At 41.5% G+C, this 14,606-nt stretch overlaps 1 protein-coding gene across 1 annotated transcript in view; it reads right to left on the bottom strand.

The window, feature by feature from the left end:
- Positions 1–14,606, bottom strand: part of NELL1 (neural EGFL like 1) — a 286,566-nt gene that overhangs the window by 186,035 nt on the left and 85,925 nt on the right. The window contains exon 12 of the mRNA XM_042882675.1: positions 7,211–7,339. Within this exon, the coding sequence (XP_042738609.1) occupies positions 7,211–7,339 (129 nt within the window). The remainder of the gene's footprint in view (positions 1–7,210; positions 7,340–14,606) is intronic.

Genomic DNA, 14,606 nt, shown 5'->3' with positions numbered 1-14,606 from the left:
GGTAACTTTCATTGAATTCTCTCATCTTAAGAACAATAACAGAAGTCACATTGCATGGTTCAATATTTTCTTCTTTCTGGCAGTATAGCAACAGGGTTTTCTTTCCTTTTTTCATTAAAAGTCTGCTGTGCGTTTGGTCTTCTGGAACAAAACTAATAATATCATAAGGCTATTTTTTCCTAATTTCTGTGAGGATGGGTTAAAAAAAGAAAAAGCATGCCTTTTTCCTCTATGTTTTGCTTTGCTTTCTGCACTGCTTTCAGAAAATAGGTGTTTTCCAACCAAAGCTGTATGAACATCAGCATCTCCGGAGTGGAATTTTTCAATATATTTGTCTTTCTGGAAAGAATTTCACAATTATTTCTGACATCATCAAGCTTAAATGAAAAGAAACAAAAAGGAAAAGGGGCACTGTGTGTCTGGGACGCACACAACAGGAAAACTCAATGTGGTTTGAAAATTAGCATCAGAATCCTGAGGACCAAAGCTTATTGTCTTAAGTCGATACCACAATAGTACTATGTACCTAAGTCAATCAATATTCTTGTTTCCCATGGGGCAGTAAGATAACACAATATTGTTCTACAGACCTAAGAATGAGATCTCCTGCATTACCAGATTAAAAGCTTAGATAATTCATGTGGTAATGTCCCCAATCCTAATCACACCAACTGCCCATAGCTACCATGGCATCACGTGCAGCATCAGGCTGTGGCAGAAAGATGACTGTATGCCTGGCAAGGGAGAAGCAGCTGCAGAAAGCCACTGCATGGTGGTACGGTAGATCAGGCAGACAGTTCACCTGGTCTGTCCATGCTGCATGCTCGGTTCCATGCTCATGGGCAAATGAGTAGTCAGTTTTCTCCTCAAGGTTTTCATACATCTCTGATATTGACTTCAATCTTAACAGGGTTGTACCTAGATATGAATTTAAAGGCAACACTGATGAGAATAATGGTATTACGACAACATGTTCTACATTTTACAGGACGAATTAATTCTGCAAAAACATAAGACTCATTTTGATGAGACTGCAGTACAAAATAAGAAAGGTCATCTTCAATTTAGGTTGTTACAAACTCTAGGAACAGCCACACTTCATTAGTCAATACCAGTCATTTTTTGCCGTGTTGACTTTCACCGTCTTAAAAGAGGTCATGTTCCCTTGAAAAGCATGATTTGCAAGGGAGTTAGTGCAACTAAGAGCAGACTGATCTAGTCTTTACTGGATATATTTTGTGATTGGGATTGTCTTACTTCATGTGACAAATTCTGAAAGATTTAGAAGCCCCAGGAATACTTTCTGCTCTCATTCACAGATGTAAATCTAGAACAGCAAATTAAATGCAGACATTCACTCGTGTTTTTGAGGGTCTACTGACTCCAAAGCTTTATGCTTAGCCATAAAATTGAAATACAGCCTTTCTCAATGCTATGGTAGACATTAGACACAGACTTTACAGTAATTTTACCTCTGCTGGGGAAGACTCTCTGCCTGTTAATACCATGGAGCAGCTTTTGTTCTGGCTGTGCTATAAAAACCCCAAACACCTGACCTATATCAACCACTTAAAGCCCAAAGAGAATGCTTCATACCACCCAGTTTTGGGTTTCTCAAGTACAACTCTCAAATTTGCTGCCAGTTTCCATCTTTTTGACTTCACAAGCCACAATCCCAGAAAGATTTATTTTATATAATTGTAACAGAAATTATATTACAAAATAGTAAATTATTTCAACTTTTCATATCTTGAGCTGAATGAACTTCAGACAAAACTGGGAGTTTTGTTACTATGACCTGAAATGAGAAGAGCAAGGAGCTGACGACCCCAGTTCATCCTCTGTCAACTCAAAGCCCCAGCAGTACGTAATGGGCACTGCTATTAACACTGCAATTGCTAACATTAACATAGATAAGAATAACCATAAATAAAGAACTGCTATTGCTGATTATAGAAAGTATATCCAAACAAGTGACAGTTTGCTAACCCAACCTTACAGGAAAATGTCAACTAACCAACCTCAGGACATTTAGATTGCTTCATGAAATAGACTACACAAATGCAGTTTTCTAGGCCAATAATTCCAGGCCATAATTAGAAAGATTTTCTAAGTCAAAAGATGTTTTAAGTCAAACCATTCCTCTTGTCCAACCGTAATGCATTGCTGAAAATCAAAAGTCAAATAGTTAATGTGAAGCTGAGTTCAAGCTAATATGAAGCTGAGTTAAACCAACAAGTGTGAAGGAGGATGTTGAAATTTCTCATTAATCCTGTAATTTAGGTCTGCTTATTTAGAAGAAGGAAAAAGACAGGAGTGAAGGATCAGTACTTTGGAATTTCTACTGTGCGCAGTGAGTCACAATGGACTACTCAAATTAAGAATAACAAAAGATCAATTACATGTTAAGTGCATGATAATTTTTTTTTATATGCATATAAATTGTTTCCTACTTACTGATTTTGAAAATATTCTGTAGGAGATGGCATATTGTGGATTAACTTGAACTCACACCAAAAAAGTCTGCGTACAGCCTATTTCTCTAGTTGTGCTTAATCGCTACACTGAAGTACAGGTATAACAGTACTATTTAGCTTACTATAAAAGGAGAAACAATTTATAAGAAAAATAACACTGCATCATTCTGCCAATAATTGTTAGAACATATCAGCCAGATTGGATTGGGGAAGACACTGATAAGAAAAGTAGAAACTGTATCAGTCAAGTGACACTTGCAGGAAGTTTTGTTGCCACTCATTTAAGTAAACTAATTAAGATTTTCTTGATGAAGATTATCAAAATTATTCACCTCTATGTCATCTCCCCAGAACCTGTTAGTCTAATAAGATCACTGTAAATACAAACTGAACAGGTTTTCTGCCAAGTACTTAATCTTCAGTTAATATTTCACAGCTTATCTGACATTTTTGAAAGGAGCAATAATGTGCAATAATTTCGTAATGACAAATTAAGATAAAATGTTTCGGACAGAGGAAGGAAGGAAGTGACTAAGTCTGAAGTTCCCTTTGAATGAACATCATAAGGGATCCTTGAGCACGCCATCAGGACAAAAAACAGAACAGTTCTCACCAACATTAAGGCATTTAGCTCGCTAACTCTTCATGCTGAAGTAACATCAGTGTGGTGACCTTAAGAGAGCATATAAAGAAACTAACAATGCTGCTGAATTAATCTCACAGAAGAACATTCCTCACAGATCTCCTATCACTGGCAACTTAACCAGTAAAGAAGGGGGGAAGGAGGGGTGGAAAGTAGTATCAGGCATTCTCAACAGTACATGTGGCCTTAGAATTTTTGGCCTTTTAAGGGCAAACCAGCCTCATTCAAGATTTCTGTCCTAATCACCACCTAAAAATGCTGCTTCTGACACAGAAGTTTTCTTCATGTTCTTATATAATAGCTTTACTTTGTCAGCTGCTCCTAGAAGATCAACTAAAATTCACACAGCCTGTTTATACTCATCACCACAAACTGGAAGATATCCTAGACAGCATGTCATCCTGCTCCAGCATACAGGGAAATAAAAAAAAGCTACCAACATAATACTGAGAATATTAGTCTTATAGGCTCACTTTAGTCCATGAATCCTTTTCTACATTATATCCATTACGACAAGAATGTTCTGGGGTGACATTAGTGAACTAGAAAGGAAAAAATACCTCTTTGTAGCATGACAAGACATCTTGTGGCTACAGTATCACTCATACTAGATGCCTCCTGGGGGCATGAATAGCTCTGCATGGAGCAAAGGATATTAATACTAATTTTGTTTGATGCACTCTTGTCAGCAAGAATAGACATGCATTTATCCTAACGGGGAGATTTATTCCACTTAAGATTTAAGCAGCCCCCACAATGAATCAGAATCCAGCCACAATTAGGTAATAATCCCTTTTGTACCAGCATAACTTCACAGGCAGAAAAGGGTTGTCAGAATTTCAAGCTAGATAGTAGTGAAGAACACAGAACTGAAATAGGGAGGGAGAAAAAAGCGATTTTTGCTTTTGCTCTTTATTGGGAAACAACAGCAGAATCTCACCAAGTTCTTCTCAGAAGACATGGCTCTTTGTTTCCTAGCATCTAGAAGGCGAGGATAGTCGTGCCAGTGACAAGCGTGGATTTTAACTGATTTGGCTTTATTTTTCTCATTTTGTCTCTGAGCTTCCAGACTCTTCATTTGCCAATGCTTTCCCCTCTCTCTGCTCTTTCAGGAGAGTCCTGTTGGTGTTTGTGAAGTAGTCCTAAACCGTGAAGCATTCTAGCTTTTAAGTAGTAAAGTATATTTGCTTATCTCCTGTACACCACGTATCATGTTGGAAGAATCAACATGACAGATTTAAATGGTGTGCTAAGAAGTCATAGCTGCACGTGTCATATCAGTCACCAGAGACTCTGGTCATCTGTGCAGTTACCAGAATTTATCCACGTGACTGAAGTAAAGGAACACTGGTTTAACACTTGCACCTAAGTATCTCATCTGAAGTTAAAGCTCAGCCAAACTGGCTAATAGACATATTTGTATATATTGCTCTGCAAATGGCAAGTGATTTGTCTCACATATACAACGCATGCAAGTGGACCAAGAAAAAAACTTGTGTATTTGAATATGTCTGTATTCTACAAAAGCAGATCTCTGCTTTCTGCTTTCATTCTCTACAAGCTTTGTGCACTCATTTTCAGAAACAATCTTCCTTAAAAATACTTTATCCCTAATAGTGAATAACCATTCACCTGTGCATTCTGACACAAAGAGCTGATGTCTGGAAATGGACTGTAAGAGCTTCTCAGGGTTATTTTTGTAATTTATTTTCCAAATAAATAAAGCAAAGCTAACTGAAATGCAACTTGTCAGAGATCTTGCAAGATCAAAATGGTGCCATAAAGGTCAACAATACACCAGAATTAAATGTAAGAGTAAGAAGGAATAACCATAAAATAACACCATGCATTAGAATTCGCACACAAGTGTTCTAAGTACAATGGCAGAAACAAGAAATTTGGAAAATTTCGAGTTCAGAATGTTCTGGAGCTTAAGTGCCACTTATAGGCATGCATCTTAAGTACAAACTACTTTAATCTCACAGTCTCAAAGGAAACCGTAATGTCATCTTTTAATTTTAAGGGCAGAAGAATACCAAAGGCAAAACCAGAATTACAAAAGATATCTTCCCTGGGTTTTACTTCTTGTTCAGGTGTTTCGTTCATTCAGTTCTTACACAATACACACAGAAATTCTCTACTCCTCTGTACCAACACTAAGAGATTCCACCTTCAGATGCATGTCTGTGATCTCACTGATTCAAATAACAGCTTTACCATGTCTTCGAGAATATTATAAAGCTACCTATGAAATTATTCTACCTAGCAGATTAAGCACAGATGAGATAAATGAAATTAGAGGAGCATACAAAGCAATTTTGCAGAAAAGTGTTCTAAGGAATGAAATGAAATCCTTTGCAGGGCTGGAAGAAGTTATCTCTTGGCTACCAATTTGTCACTCTGTGGCTACTCTTGTTGATAACAAGAAGAAAAAGGTATTCGTCTTCTAAGAACCATTCTCCATCTACCAAATTTACAATTTTGTAATACCTAGAAATCCTCTTTCCTCTATCACTGTCTCAGATAGCAAAGAAAGCTGGATTTATTCAGTTCTGCCATGCTTTATTCATACATACAAGAAGTCAGGGATATGATTTGCCCTTCCAAAATTCACTGCAACACAGGCCACACATATACAAATTCAAGCTAATTTCTTCCCAAAGCTCATTTTTTACCCCACCACTAATGTACTGTCAACCCCAGAGTTACTTGACTCGAGGTTTTTCAACTTTTGTCGTAGAGAAAAAAGGAAAATAGACAATCTGCTACTAGATAAATAAGAACACTGGATATTGCTTGTAATTAAAAAGGAGAAAAAGAACAAGTACTCAATTCTGCATTGTGGCTGACAAGGAGCCTTGAAACTGTCTTTTGCTTTTTGCACAGACTTTGTAGTGCCCTTATACAGCAGTTCTCTTACTTTTCTCTTTTTGTAGGAAAGAAAAATGACAAATAGGCTGCCTGTCTTCTAAAAGAAACGTATACAAATTGTTTTCACAGGCACTGAAAGTGCATACACAGGAGCGTGCAAACTTCTGTCTGCAGAGAACTGACTAAATACCACAAGATTTGTAAAAACAAGTTACCAAATATCTTTATGAACTGCTGAAAGCAATCCTATTCACTTAAGCTTTTTTTTTTTTTAATCAACGTGAGATTATTTAAACCCAGTCCATGCACACCTCTTTTATCCTTTCACCTTGACTTCCAATTTTTCGTGCACTTTAAAAGCTTGTCAAAAAAAGTCCATTCCATCACTAGTACCACTAGATGAAAAACCTAGGAGAATTTTTATTATTAGTAGTAGTATTTTTATTTTTTTTTTTACAAAGTAGTTCTGAAACTTCCTATATTAGCCAAAAGATTAAATACTGCAGATTAATATACAAGAGCATTAAAAAAAGCCTTCTAAGGCAAAGACAAGAAGAAATGTGCTGTATGTTGATTCATCAATCCATTTTCTAATATGTAGATCATTATTAAAAATAACAGCAAGCACAGAAAACGCAGAGAAAAAAAAGAGAATATTGCATCTTTTCCTGTGATGGAACATCAACTGAAGTACCTCAGCTACAGCCCTTCAGCTACAGAAACAGCATCTTCTGTATCATAGGAGGACTGCTTCAAACAAATACCTGGTCCACAGAAACACACCAGGAAGTACAGCAGATCACCATTTCTGTGTTGAAGTCTCCATATCCCTTCACACTAACCCTACTCATGATTGCCAGCATAATGTACACTGCCTAAGTTTAATACATCTTACACAGATGTTACTCTCTAGAAAACATTTTAGGTTACAGCACTTGAAAAAAGGTATTTTGGAAGTTGTCATGACAGCATGACCTTAGCATGCCAATACAAGAACACACCAATGAAGGAGAACAATAGACAATCTGAATAGTCCAGCACCAATTCCTCCTTTTTTTGATTATCTCAACTTCATGCATTCAAAAAGGGCCCCCTTTGAGAAGTGATCTCACTATCTTGAAATTCAACTTTGCAATGGAATTAATTCTTCCCCCACTTGTTTAATACTATTTTTCTGAGCACGTTGTTAAGGGGGCAGGTTGTTTAATATTTTCTTTACCTTCACAATACGTGGAGTCCCCCTGGACAGAGAGATAACCATTCTTGCATTCACATGTAGCCTTTGTGTTCCAGTTTTTACACTCTGAATTTTCACCACATCTGTATCCTTCTGCACAGAAGTTATGGCCTGAAATACAAGGAAATGCAAATAGGGATTAAAACATGCTTATTTCAGGTTTAAAATTTACATTGACCATATTAATTTCTTGAAAGCTTCAGCATGTTATACGTTAGAAATTCACTCTATAATCAATTTTGGTACACAGGCTTTTTGAATTCCTCCATCAATTTGTACTCAAGTCTTTTTTTTTTTTTTTTTCTCCAAGCATTCAGTTGCCTGGATAGCTTTAGTAAGGAAAAAAAGACAACTTCAGAGGAGGAAACCATGGCAATTCATTAATCTTCTACAGAATCTATGCACTTTATATATTTAACTTGCATCGAAAAATAAAATGAAATGTAAAAATTAAGGGGCAGTTATATTCTTTAGCCATTTATGCTACCAGAGTTTTTGTCTTTTTTTGCCTTTATAATTGAAACTGAGCACTGGAACCCAAAACTCCTGCATTCAGCATCCAATTTATCATCTCTAAGCAAGATTTCTATTCTGTTAATATTCTAGATATTACCCAAGAGACAAGGTGTTTGTTGTTTGGTTGGTTTTTTTTTTAATATTTTTTTTTCCACTGTTTCCCTGACACCATGACATTCCAGGCTGTTTTCTGCTCCTTCAGAATAATTATTTTTTGAACTAGCACACAGCATTAACATGCTTAATTACTAGTAGTAGACTCTGCAACTAAAAGCCCACATAACATATCAGTGCACTGCATTAGTTACTATAAAATACCACATTTCAATTTAGCGTAGATTACTACTACTGTGCCGGGACTTGAGAGGCATAAATAACCAACTTTAGACAACGATAAACCATGATAAAAAGATACACCTCCTTCCTTCTCATCCAAACCTTCAAAAAATGATTTCATTTTTCTCAGCATGTTTTCATTACAATAGTCCTTATACCATTTTCTGCATCAAAAACAACTGATAGGCTCTAAGAAACTTTCCACTATTCTCCTCTCATTAGAAATATATGATAATAGAACCTACTACTTTTCTAGATTGCCTTTAGCATTTGTTATTATGAATGTTGTTATTATTACCCATGAAACACCATTTCCTGCCTTTTAAAAATGTTAACCGAGTGTCTCAAGCTCCACTTCCCACAGCATTTCAAAAGATTTGTTCAACACATCCATAAGCAAAAAGCAGCAAACCTGTTCTTCTAAGAGCACGCACAGTGCTGTATGCTTTCAAGCTTTTACAAAACAAACGTCATTTAAGGTTAACCTGCAGAAAAATGTGCATGACAGTATAGAATTGTAAGGGCTCACTGTCACAGCACACATTCTATTCAATCAGAGGCTCCTGCAAGTGTTTTTTCCCCCACAGTAAGGACACACACCTAGCATTTCAAGAGCACTGACAGGCTCATACCCAGGATGTGGTGTTGTACTTCTTAGACCTTGGTCTGCATTCTCCCCAGCTGGGGTTTTGAAGGTGAAATAGGAATAAATGCTATCTATTCTTGGCAGTTCATATTGGGTCCGAGTGTTTATCCTGCTTTTCTGGGGAATAAAGACCAGTTTGTATTTGGACCACCCTGCAAAAAAAATAAGCTACCTGTGTCGTTCACACCTTTAGGTCCAATTCAATGACTAATTCAGGTAAACACTTAAATTCATTCATTCAGCAGGCTGGAACATGCCTAGGGCTGCTGACTGGCTAGTGCTGTGCTTATACTCCTAAGAAGAGAGGGCCTTGAGCACTGACTAAAATGTCAATCTATTGATGGGAGCAACCACTCACCCTCAAGCAACCAGAATGCAAAAAACCACAAACATCTAATATTTATTAGTTCTCGACCATGAAATGATCTATGGTGTTCCTTCATCATACCTACACAAATGGAAAAACTACCCAATGTATTCTGAATGCCAACCAGCCACAGATGGCAGCTAGCAGAGGGCACACATTGCTATTGCCCAGGTGAAAATAACTGAATTACTGAGATTTCCAAATATTCAGCCAAGTCTTATCTAGACAGTCAACGCCTCTCTAAGTACAAGAAAAGCCTTAAAATAGAATCATCACATGTGAGCAAGCAAGCAATTGGAAAGGATTTGACAGAAGCACAGAAAATCTTAAATAGTTCAGATCATCTAAGCTAATTTCAGGCCAACACAGATGACAAGGCAAATGAGCGTGAATTAAAATTACAGATAAACACATTCAGAACAGATGTCAGGAACCATTTTCCCCCCACACATACAGTCATGAATGTTCACAACAGCCCTTCAAAACTATTCAAGATGGGAGTTAAATATTGAAGAGCGTGTTTACATTTTTTTTTATAGGCACAATGACCTCTGCTCCTTGCCCAAACATTTCTAATAACATTACTCTTCCTTATCAAGGCTGCAGAAATGTTTGCTCCCATTTTTCTTAAGAGCATGATCCATATCTTTTCATCAGCAATATCTGACTGCAGAACTACCACCCCTAATGTACTAAACCAAGCGTGAAAGAGGTCAATTTTCATGATGCCAGGCATAAAACTATCACTTGTGTACCTATCAGAAATTGCACAGTTTACTGCTCCCAAGTCAGATTATCTAAAATTAAACATTCATTCTATTTGGGGCACCCAAACATTGCTCTCATTTTTCCAGGCTTCTCAGTATCTTCACATTCCAGTTCCCCAAACCTGCCTTTCCAAAGCAGTGTGCTAAACTGTTTTGCGATGACATCAAGGTTTGCCTATCTTTTAAGTACCAACTATATTGGTGATTTGGTTTAATTGCAGATTGAAGAATGCAAGAATTCACTCAAAAGCATGGCTGCAATCAAATATACCCTACATACATACCCTCACACTGATGAGCCTCCCAGATTTCTGAGGGTTTCCTTGTAACATCTGTAATGCTTTCTGCACTCCTTCCAGGGTCCCCAGCTGTTCACTTTAGGAACTGTAATCCCCCTCTCTCTTGCTGTTCAAGAAACTCCCCTGCAGCAATCCACATTTTCACTGTTTCACATGTCAGAGGCTTCTAAAAAGAGTGCTGATGATGCCTCCATTAATAGCATTAGCTATGTTTAAAAGGTTCAAGGTCCTTTCACCCTCAAAATCTTTTAACTTCTTATGCTTTAGTCCCACAGTAACTAATGTAAATATGTAAAGTAAATCTGGGAAACACCTCATAGGAAGTCATAAAATATGCACTAGCAATTATGTCCTTTCACGATCTGAACCAGTTTTTAAAACAAGTCATGAGCAATGAAGCACTTTGAACAGCAGTTTTTATGCCTTCAGAGTCTGAGGTCCCAGAACTCAGTGGTGTGACATAAGAGCAACTTCCTAAATTCTTTCAAGCTGCTACTTGACTGCAGATCTTATTAAACACTCTATTTCTGTGCATTAGAATAATTGTACTGCACATCCTAGCAAGATTGCAAATATTTCCTTTTCCCTTTTGCAAACAAAGGTCTTTTAAATACCAAATACAGTTAAAAATATGTATATCCAGTACTTAGTTATCAACCTCCGTTAAACCTTCATAAAAATAAAACCTTGCTATAACACATACTTCACAGCAACGCAAGAGAATTATTTGATTTCTGAAAAAGCAAAGCCCAAGCTTGCAACTAGACAGAGATGGGAAATATGTTAACTGAAGAGTGTTCTCATGCCTTAAGTGAAATAATTGAAATCCCCTTAACACAAAGCAAAGCAGAACAAGTGAGGATGGCAGAAGCCACCATTTTTAGATTATAATTCTGTGTCAAAAGTAAAATGCATGCTTAAGATTATCTGTAGGATTCTCTACTTCCTGTTAAATCAGTGTCAGCAGTCAATCCAAATCTACCAGCCAAAGTGTATTACAGGACAGCAAATGAACATTTCTGCAGGAAACCAGCTCTTGCTACTTCATTATTTCCTCACACTCTCACATTTAGGGAGAGTCAGACTGAAGGAGCTAGGGCTATTATAGAGGCTCTTCTAACATATCAAAATTATGAGCATAACAGAAAAACTCTCGTGAAATTTTTTTGAATCACTCATGCAAAGGAGAAAAGAATTCACTCTTTCAAAATTATACACTGTGTTTGGCAAGGAGGAAAATAGCTGAAGGGAACAGCATAAAACTTTCATGACACTATTTTTCGTATTATGTTTGTCCCTGGGTCATAAAATAGGCATGCTATAAAGAAGTGATTTGCAAAAAAAAAAAAAAAAGCAGTAAAAAATAAATTTTAGCACACCAATATTTTTAATTTTTTTGCAGTTAAACTTTTCATAAGCCTGAAAGAGAGCTTAATAATGCCATATTGTCTTGCTAAAAAGTACGAAGTAGCCACATAGTTTAAACATCTATATTTATGTGGAAACACACAAATCCATGGTAAAACAATACGCGGCGCACATAATATTCATGGATAGATTCTACATGCAGATCTTTTGAGGCCTGTTTTTAAATTCAAGTACATCAAATCACCAAAACTGTCATCATAAAGCAAGCTTCTTCCCTTCTATGTCTGCTTTGCTGCAAACATCATACGACCATTTTAAACATGGGCTGAACATGACAGCTAGAGCAAGTTGGCCAGCACTGGTTCCACAGAGAAGCTGTGGAAACCTCATCTCTGAAGGCATTCAAGGCCAGGCTGGATGGGGTCCTGGGCAGCCTGATCTAATGGTTGGTGAGAGATCTTCAAGCAGGTCCAGAGGAGGGCACTGAGATGATCAGAGGGCTGGAGCAGCTCTCCTATGAGGAAAGGTTGAGGGAACTGGGCTTGTTTGGCTTGGAAAAGAGAAGGCACCGGGGAGACCATGAGGTGCAGCCGTCCAGTACTTGAAGGGAGCGTATAAACAGGAGGGGGAACGGCTGTTGATGCAGGGAGATAGTGAGAGGACAAGGGGGAATGGTGTCAGACTGAGACAGGGGAGGCTTAGGCGTGATGTTAGGAGGATGTTTTTCATACAGAGGGTGGTGACAGACTGGAGCATGTTGCCCAAGGAGATTGTGGATGCCCCATCCCTGGAGGCATTCAAGGCCAGGCTGGTTGCGGCTCTGAGCAGCCTGGTCCGCTGGTAGGCGACCCTGCACATAGCAGGGGGTTGACACTAGATGATCATCACGGTCCTTTTCAGCCAAGGCCATTCTACAATTCTTTGAACTGCCTGCGTTTCAAATAAGGAAGAGTCGTGCTCAGCACCATGGTCCCGGGGGACATTCCAAGAGGCAATAGGCAGAAGAAAAGTTCAGGACTGCTACAAGGAGGAATCTTTGCAATGAGCTGCTTGTCCTTCGTACTATCCTTTGTAAGGCAGAGGGGCAGCCAAAAAGAAGCTTCGTACGTAACTTCCCAACCTGGCATTTTGCAGATAGCACCTTTCCACCCATCTTTGTGTTATAGCCCCTAATGACCTCTTGCTTCTCAGTTATAGCAGTTGTCATGGACAGGGGCTGCTGCATTCCCTCACAGCTCCCCTGCCGTTTCTCTTGTCCCTGCAGGCTCCAGTTCAGCTGCTGCCTTTCACCCGTGATTGATGCAGCCTGCAGGAGAGCAGCAAATGGCCATAGCACTTCCACCTCAGGTGGGGGCCTGGGGAAGCAGCCGGGAGAAGGCAAGGGGCAAGAGATGGGAGTGCAGGGAGACAGCGAGATGCCCTCAGCCAGCATCTGTGTGCTGGTCACAGGGAAGCTGCTGGAATTGGAGTTTCTCTCCTCTCCGAGCTGCATCCCTGGGCCTTGGCTGTTCCCAGCAAGGAGCACTTTGCTTGCAGGAGCCTGTGAGCTTTGTGGAGGTGGCCGCGTGTTTCAGCGGGGAGGAGAACCCGCAAGCAGCTTCCTTAAACTTAACTAGCTCGTAGGGATGGTGAGATATTTCCTTTATTGGAATCTAAATGGAAATCACAATGAGCTGGGTGGCCTACTGCTTCTCTTCTCCAGTGCCAGACAAGTCCATGTACCACAGCACCGCTGCAGGTCGTCCTACGGCCCAGCGCTGTGGAGGGCAGTTCTGCCCAACCCCGTGACGTCTCTACCCCCCAGCGCAGCTTACAGCCACTGTGCCCCAGCCTCCATGTTGAGCTGGGGCCACGCGGCCGCCATGCCCCACAGTGCAGAGGGCCACTGCCCTGCCCTCCATTATGAGCTGGGCCGGAAGGCCGCACCGGCCAATAGCTGCAGGCCGCAGCCACGCCCTCCACTATGAGCTGGGCCAGAAGGCCGCACCGGCCAATAGCTGCAGGCCGCTGCCCCGCCCGCCATTATGTGCCAGGCAGGCCCGCGGTATAAAAGGCCGCTGGCGCAGCCCCACGGCATTCACTGTCTGCACTGTCTGGCGACAGGGACGAGAGGCAGTGGGCGCTACGGGGTCAGGGGCAGCTGTCCTTGCAGACCCCAGCTAGGAGTGACCGTCGGTGGCCTTTGGCCACAGCGTTTGGAGGCCGAGGGTCTCCTCACATCCCCGTGACCATGCTGCGGGGCAACGCGGGACGGGGCCAGGCAAAGAAGAGCAGCCGGCCCAATCCCCGCCGGGGCCCAGCACAGCCCCCCGCCTGCCCTGCGCAGCGGGAGGAGCGCGGGCGGGGGCTGGAGGCGCAGTGGGCCCAGCTGGAGGGCGAGCGGCTCCGCTCCCAGGAGCTGCAGCGCCGCTGGGCCGCAGAGCGACGTGAGCTGCAGGAGGCGGCACAGCGGGAGCGGCAGCTCCTGGCCGACCGACTGCGCTCCACCTGGGAGCGGCAGCAGGCGTCAAAGCGTCAGCGCCTGCAGGAGCAGAGCCGCAGGCAGCGGCATGCGGAGATCCGCCAACTGCTGCAGGCGAAGGCAGCCCAGCTCTGTCAGATGCAGCAGCGGCTCCAGCAGCCGCGCAACAACACTGTCCGCCAGGCACAGGATCTGCTGCGGCAGCTGGCGAAGGTGCTGCCGAGTGTCAACTGCAGCAGCGAGGCCCACCAATTGCAGCAGGAAGTCCAGCGGAAGCTCTGCAGAAAGTCAAGTAAAGAGCAGGCCGCCCACGTCCTGCGCCTGGAGCGTGAACTGCAGGAGCAGAGGAGACGCTTCCTGCATTACATCCTGGAGCACGGCGAGGGGCAGCCGCCCACCTTCTGCACCGGGCCCAGGGCTGCAGCCGTTGGGCCGTGCACCCAGCAAAGGCCGGCCTGCCATCAGGCTGCAGCAGAGGTGGGTGTTCAGGCTGCAGAGCAACAAGAGGCCTGCCCACCTGAGCACATGGAGCTGGAGGCGCTGCGGGCCCAGCTGGAGGTCGAGCGGCTCTGCTCCCAGGAGCTGCAGCGCCGCTGGGCCGCAGAGCGACGTGAGCTG

This window comes from Lagopus leucura, unplaced genomic scaffold (genome assembly GCF_019238085.1).
Source record: "Lagopus leucura isolate 7727_CA_CO unplaced genomic scaffold, USGS_WTPT01 Super-Scaffold_100035, whole genome shotgun sequence".
In the NCBI taxonomy this organism is placed as follows: domain Eukaryota; kingdom Metazoa; phylum Chordata; class Aves; order Galliformes; family Phasianidae; genus Lagopus; species Lagopus leucura.
This window is presented reverse-complemented; position numbering and strand designations above follow the sequence as displayed.